Genomic DNA, 7127 nt, shown 5'->3' on the forward strand with positions numbered 1-7127 from the left:
GCAGGGCAGCGAACACAGAACATGGAAGTGGAGGCTTTTTGCATTCATCTTCCAGTAAATGTCTGTGACGTCAGCACCGGCTGAGACCCCAGCCTTTCCTTGGAGGATGGGGTTTACTGGTTTCCAAGTGATTCAAAATATCGGACTTCAAATCCCTCATTGCCTTATTTAACAAATTGCTGAGTTCTTAGTTAACTGGTATTTGGAAGAAATGGGGTGAATGAGAGTAATAGCAGGGCCCGCTGGGGGGAAAGACTAGCTACACAGAGGCTACTTGAGGCATCTCTGAGCTTGCATGACGCTGTACGTGAAAGCAGAATGGATAGGGAGCAAGAAGTCTTTTAATCTTCAAGCCATGAAACTCCTGTAGTTTGATCTGGAGCTGAAAGTGGAGGTGAGGGTCGAAACTCCATCGAGTGGCAATTTCGGTGAATTTTCTTCTCTAGGTGGGCTTGGATAGTTATGTCACAAGTCTCTGGCTCCCTCAAGAAGCAACACTCCTTTATAAACTGTAAGTCATGCGTGCAAGAACTGTCATTCTCAGAAAGCACAATACGAATGCCGTCATTTATTAAAATGTGTATTTATTCCATAGTCTACTTTGTATGGGGCTGTGGCCCTATTAATTATTAAATAATCTAGGTACTCGTTTTTACCCTACTCATTTCGACTCCAATTCTTCCATGAACTTGGCGACTGCATCTGTCTGAAGGGACCCAAATCGTGCTTATCATAAAATAATCCCCCAAATATGCACACACACACACACACACAATCCTTTAACACGCGTTAAAAGAAAACCCCATACTCAAATATGCAGACTAGAGGTTCATTTTTAAGCAAAAGTTTCAAATATACAAAAGAATCAGGGGGGAAAAAAAAAGAATCCTACATGGCAAATTCTTCTCACGTTCGGATAACAAAGACCTATTTGGGGAGAAAGTACACAAATGTGGCATGGATTCCAGTCCAGGCTGAGCAGCATTGCCAGACAGAAGGTCCTGCACGAGTGAAAACACTGTTACTTAGTGTATCAGTGGCCGGAGTCAATGTGGGGGGCAGGGGGACCTAGTGTTCTTTAAATCTCAGTTGATACAAATAACCTTCACTACTGAAACCCTTTCTAAACCCGGAGAAGAAGAAAGTGTTAGTGTAACACTGCGATGAAGGAAGGCTTGAAAACCAGGAGCGTGATACAATCAAGTCTGGCTAATCTGGGATCCAAAATACTTAATTTGGTCTGAGACAAAGCCAACTGCTAAATTAATCAACAGTACAAGTAGGCAGTGACTAACGACAAGGAGTTTCGTTTAGCAGGTTTGGTTTGGTTTTTCTTTTTTGGTTGGAGGTAGACACATTTCAAAAAGCATTCCCGAGCAACGGGATTAAGCGGATGAAGATTACCTCTGCTCACAAGACAGCTCCAGACACTGATCCGCCATATCCGACCTGGTATAAAGAAGCGTAAGATTTGTCTTAGGTGAAAGCTAAAAACCAGGATTACTCTAACAAAAACATGTGGGTAGGACACTGAATGATGGGCAGGACACATTTAAGAAATTCTCCACACTGCAAGAAAGCTACAAATATGCGTGTAAGGATAAACAAGATCTTGGTCTTGTTTAAAAAACAAAAAACAAAACAAGCCAAATCCTACAGTTGAGACCTTGCTATGAGTGACAACACATCTTCATATGTATAATTAACACGGAGTTTCTTAGGCTTCCCGCTTAGTTTTTAATTTAGGACAAGACACCGCTAAATTTCAGACAAAATATATATATAGATATATATTTTTTTAAATCTTTACAATAAATCAAGATGTTGGAGCTTACACAGAGCACATTTTAGTTTATTAGGTACTCAATTCCAGCTCCCTCAGATGCAAATAACCCTGGTAACAGTGTGTACGCAGTCTTCTCGTTGCTTTTTATAATTTTAAAGCAAATAATACATTTGACTGTATTTAAGAGTCTGTGCAAATAATCCTTCAGAAGAAATATCCAAGATTCTGTCTGCAGAGGTCATTTCGTCTCTCAAAGGTGATTCCGCGAGTTCGTTTTTCTTCAGATAAAGTGCTCCTGTCCAGCCGAACTCCGAGCCTTCAAGCGTCCCAGAACTTCGGTGCGGGGTCAGACCCCGTCATACGAACTCCAGCTTCCCGTGCCCGCTGTACATGCCCCAGTGAACGAGCGAGAGGATCTTCTCGTTGCTGAGGTCCGCTTGTCTCATCTTGTCACAGGTCAGACAGCAGTTCTCGTGGCCGCTCACCGGCACCATGCACTCCAAGTCTAACTTGGCCACCTGCCCCTTTTTGGAGTGGTGTCCGTGGAAGCTGTAGTGCAAACGGGACAGCATCTGCTGCCGCTGGTCCTGCAGCCTCTTGTTCTCACTTCGGAGCATCCGCAAGGCCAACATAATCAGCAACACCAGAATCAGGCCGCCAGCGATGGGAACGGCGATCACGGCCGCCCGGAACCACAGCTCTTTGGAGGAAGTCAGCTCCTGCACTTTGGTGATGAGGTTCCTGCTGCCGTCGTGCTGGTAGCGGTTTCCTTGTCCTAGAGCGACACAAATGCGTGAGCAAACTGCGGTCGCCCCTCCCGCAGGGATTCGTGGGCACCCCACGAGAGAGCAGCTTACGCTGAAATCAACAATATTTACAAACTACACGGTGCCCAGCGATGCAAAGATCAGCTTCCAAAAACGGTCTGTTTAGGGCCAGTCCTCACTGAACAGTAAGGGTCTTCTGGGTCTTCAAAATGTGGAAAAACCGGGCAAAACCTATTATGTAGACAGACATCTCACGCTCGGGCAGACATGAAAGCTACTCAATAGAGATTCATCTTTGCATCCAGCCATGCCTCTCCCGCTGGTGTCTCTAATTACATTAACAACAAAATCAATAGCAGACATACAAAGTCGAGGCCGCCGCGCGCCTCTGGAGGAGGCTGGCGCTCTGGGGAGAGGGGGTTCTGGGGAGAGGGGGCTTCTACCTACCTGAGGCCTCCCCCTTGGGAGGGGCGAGCACATCATGCAGCCCTCGGTAATTGCACATATCTTCGTGACAGCATTCCAATGTGGGCACGGTGGTGCCAGAGTGGTTTCGTGCCTGTTTGGCTTGGCAGAGGTCTGCTGTGCTTGCGAGAGAGTCCAGGCAGCCATGGGTGAGCGGGGAATTTGTGTTCTGAGGATCGAGAAGTCTGGAGAAGCAGGCGCTCAGCTCGGATTTACACATATAGCCAGTGGCCACGCAGTGGGCCGCATCACAGTAGCATCTGATTTCACCTGGAAACAGTGAGAAGTTGTGTCAACTGCCTTCCGAGACCAGATAGAGCCCTCTACCCGGGCAATCGCTCAACCTCAAGATCAAAGGCACGAACTTCTAGAATATTCAGCTGAGTGCCGGCAGTGGCAGCCCCAGGTGGATTTGGGAGAGCCCGCTGTGCAAGCCAGTGCTTAAATTTCAACCCAGTTAAATGTTAATTTTAGAACCGTATTAATCCCAACTGCAGAGAATCAAAGTTCAATTGCGATTTCTGAGGAGCTCGCGAGTAATTCAGAATAGTACTCCTGGATATGAAGGAAAATAATCATCGCAAGAACTTCTCCTACCGTAAGGTAAATTATACTGTTTATTCATTTTAATCCTACGTGACCGTACAACATAAAAATGCTAGGCTTTTTGATTTTGTCAGTATAAATATTTGATCGGAACTACTGAATTGTTTACTACCTTAAAGGGCTGTGCCAAGATTTAAGAGCTTTAGCTAACACCTTATAAAGTTATTAACTAGAAACACAACAATCTAGAAATTGCTCCGGTCAGGAGGTTTTAAAACTATGAAACTGGGCAGCTATTTGCAACCTCTCTAGAAAAGGCAAACTTTGCCTATAAAGATCTTTTCATGCAGAGGAGCTTTTAGTCAGTATATTGTAAAACAGGAACTAGGCAGTTTACAATTAGTGGTTTGCTTGCCAAAGTCAATTTCTTTCAGCCCAAATGGAAAGTCATAAAACTGGGGGCGGGAGGGGGGTGGGTGAGGAGGGGAGGCGGGTGTAAAACGGCAAAGCTAACTTCTCCTCCCCTTAACCCCCCAGTTTTACATGTAATTCAACATGGGATCTAAAAGGGGAAACATTGAAACTGAAAATCCTCTGCTGGTTGAATGAAAAATCCTTAAGAAAACCTCAAATTTTTCTCCAGGAAGTGATTAAAAGTTTCCTTTATAAAACTTATTTGGGGAGTTGCAAGTCGCTGGTAACATTTTGCTGCAATGCACGCTCTGAGGCTTTTAGCATCAATCTCTGGTTGAAATGATCTGGGTCTCAGAGCTATCACTAGTACTGTATCTGACCCCCGTGACTCTGGTCACTGTCAAGATGCCACAACTAATGCTACTGTAAACGGAACTGAGGCACGCACCTCTTCCCAGCTTCCCAACCTGAGGCTCTGGGTCGTTACTGAAACCCCAGCTCTTAAATTAAACACCAGGGGCTGTGGTTTTATAGACCTCTTCCTACCCTCTCCTTTCTTCCTCCTCCTCCTCTCTGTGAATGTGAATGCCTGAGTAAGGTGTCTCATTTAATCATCTGTCCAAATTCCAGGCCACTCTATGGTATGCTCAGTTTTCATCAGACGCTGCTAATGCTTTCATTCTAGAAAAACCTGACAGCTAATCACAGATCTTTGGCAATCTGAGTTTAACCGTCCAAAGCTGGAGGTCCTGCTCCAGCCTCAATCCGCGAGTTCCCTGTCCCTGTCCCTGTCCCAGTCTGGGCCAAAGTCCCTTCTCCAGGAAGGCCTCCGAGTTGGAACCTTGCTTTTTAGAGGTTCTCTCTCCTCTTTCCAAGCTTACTTGAAGTTTTGCACAAAGCTCACCAGTCTTATGTGGTGATGACTACGTATCCCTCGCCTGACAAATCCCATAGACAAGATTTAAAGTAGAAATAAAACAGATTCAAAGTCCATTTTGATCCTATTCACCTCAGACCGAGTGCAGAAAAAGAGCACTGAATGAAAAAAGAAAAAGAGTGAAATGTTTACGAGAGCCTATTTAAAATACTGTATTTTCAATGACCTAAAACAGTCTAATAAAATTTTGACAGGTAACTACGAAAGTTCTAACAACTTTTTTTTTAAATTGGAGCCACATTTCAACAAGTTGAATGGACTTTTGTATTACTGTATTAAAACTATATTTCTGTCGTTTCATAAAGTTTCTTCCTGTGGCATGCAAAAGGCCCAGAAAGGGGACTGGTATTTGGAAACAGTGAACAATGCTCTTCTGTTCCCCCCCTTTCTTGTTACTGTATGTAGTGATTAAACAAAAATGTCTGCTTTAGTCAAGATGGCTACAGGAGAGACTGCTGGCTTCTTTTAAAGCTTTTGAAGTCCACAGCAGTCAGAAATCTCTGATCCCCTAATTATATCATTATCAGGCACATAGTTTCGGTATCTGTGACTTCATGTCAGCCTCAGTCCCTCCCTGTTCTGCCGGCCTTTGATAGGGCCAGGAGGCTCCCCTCTGCAGGCTACCAGGGCTGTTATTTAGGGTTAATTACACCCTTCCTTCCAAAATAAATAAATACTGTAGCACATCATCCTTGCTGGGCTGGCTTATCCTTTAACCTCATGCCTGCTACATGGCAATTAGAGGAAGGGGGGGTAGTGCAAAAGCTAAATAACGCTTCCCATTAAGAAAAAAAAAAAAATCTGTTCACAGAACAGTAGGTAGAGTTCATGGCGGGGGGAGGCGGAGGAATCCTTGAAATCTAGGAGTTTGGGTTATTTCGACCTAAAAGGCGAAAGCCTGCAGGGGGAAAAAGAAACTGACCTTTTTCTTCTCTTTCTTTTTTCTTTCCTTCCTTTTCTTTTCCTTTTTTGGTTTTTGTTTTTGGTGGTAGTGGGTAAACTATGAGCTGAGTGGGAAACGGGACCACTGACAGAAACCACCCCTCCCCGCCCGAGAAGCCACACAGCACACGGAGACACACACACTCGCTGGCTCACAAAGCCGCTCACTCAGAGACACACACGAAGGCACACGCGCGGACGGAGTCACACCTGGGGACGTGCGGGGCCCGCCCCCACTCCGGCCCCGCGCAGCTGCGAGCAGGCTCCGCGGTTCGGCGCGGCCGCCCCCGCCCGCGGGGTGCGGAGGGCGGCTGCTGCCGGCGCACACGACGGCCCCGCTCCCCGGCTGCAAACGTTCAGAAGTTCACCGCGGACAGACTTACAAAAACATTTTGACAACCACTTGCCCCGAGGTCTGACTCCACCTCCACGCGCCGGCTCCGGGACACCCGAGGGGGCGGCCGCGAAGCCACCGCCGCGACTTCTAAGAACAGGCAACTTGTCGCGACCTGCGGGCTCCAGCGCGGGAGGAAACCTCGCCCGCCGCTAACAAAGCCTTGGCAGCCGCCTTCAAAGGCCCGCGGCGCCGGCCGCCCCGGGACCCGCGCGCGCCCCTCCCCGGAGAGCCCGCGCCTCGGCCGGCCGGCGGGCACCCACCTTTGGTGAGCAGCACGGCCATGGCGCAGAGTTCGAGCTGCAGCCAGATGAAGATGTAGCTGGAATGGCGATCCATTGACGCCCCCCACGGCCGCGGCGCCCCCGCCGGCTCCCGGAGCCGCGGCGCAACTGCAGCCTACGGCTCCCGGAGCGCGCAGTGCATGGGGGCTCCCCGGGGCGGCAGGCGCCGTCAGCGACCGGGCGAGGGGCCGGGCCGCGGCCGGAGCATGGAGCGCGGCTGGAGGGGCGCCGAGGAGCCCAGAGGACTTTCGCGGCCCGACTCTGCGGCCACCGGGCTCCCTCGCTCCGTTCGGCGCCGCAGTCCCGGGGGGGCTGTCGGCCTCGCTCCCCCTCAGCCGGCCACTCTGCGAAGGGAGAAGCTCTCCGAGCGCGCGCGGAGACCGTCAACCGCGAGCTCCAGCCTGCGCCCGCCTCGGCCGGCCCGGGTCCGCGCCGTAAATAGCGCCCCGCGCCTGGAGCCGGCCCGACACCGCCCCGCCCCCAGCCCCTCCCCGGCAAGCTCCAGCGCCGTCCGATTGGCCGTCAGGCTCCAGTCAATCATCTCCTCAGCCAGGAGGCGGGCCCAGAGGGGGGCCGGGAGGGACCTGCCCCG

At 49.4% G+C, this 7127-nt stretch overlaps 1 protein-coding gene across 2 annotated transcripts; it reads right to left on the reverse strand.

The window, feature by feature from the left end:
• Positions 1–593: 593 nt before the first annotated feature.
• Positions 594–6921, reverse strand: BAMBI (BMP and activin membrane bound inhibitor). 2 transcript variants are annotated; one of them, XR_005838902.1, is made up of 4 exons: positions 6515–6921; positions 3001–3288; positions 1405–2561; positions 594–1001 (listed from the first exon to the last, which is right to left on the reverse strand). XR_005838902.1 is itself a non-coding variant. In XM_040645293.1 (3 exons), the coding sequence occupies exons 1-3, from the start codon at positions 6588–6590 to the stop codon at positions 2143–2145; spliced, it is 783 nt and encodes a 260-aa protein (XP_040501227.1). In that variant the 5' UTR covers positions 6591–6921; the 3' UTR covers positions 594–2142. The 2 variants fall into 2 exon arrangements, 1 of the variants encoding a protein (XP_040501227.1); XM_040645293.1 differs by having other exon boundaries at positions 594–2561.
• Positions 6922–7127: the final 206 nt, after the last annotated feature.

Source organism: Ursus maritimus, unplaced genomic scaffold (assembly GCF_017311325.1).
Source record: "Ursus maritimus isolate PB19 unplaced genomic scaffold, ASM1731132v1 scaffold_31, whole genome shotgun sequence".
Classification (NCBI taxonomy): domain Eukaryota; kingdom Metazoa; phylum Chordata; class Mammalia; order Carnivora; family Ursidae; genus Ursus; species Ursus maritimus.

What these genes read in the sequence shown, in the direction of transcription:
- BAMBI (XM_040645293.1), bottom strand. Translation starts at nt 6,590, where the DNA reads ATGGATCGCCATTCCAGCTACATCTTCATCTGGCTGCAGCTCGAACTC. An exon ending in GGCCGTGCTGCTCACCAAAG is followed by an intron (nt 3,289 to 6,514) that starts GTGGGTGCCCGC and finishes CACTGTTTCCAG; the next exon opens with GTGAAATCAGATGCTACTGT. An exon ending in TCCCAAGGGGGAGGCCTCAG is followed by an intron (nt 2,562 to 3,000) that starts GTAGGTAGAAGC and finishes GTGTCGCTCTAG; the next exon opens with GACAAGGAAACCGCTACCAG.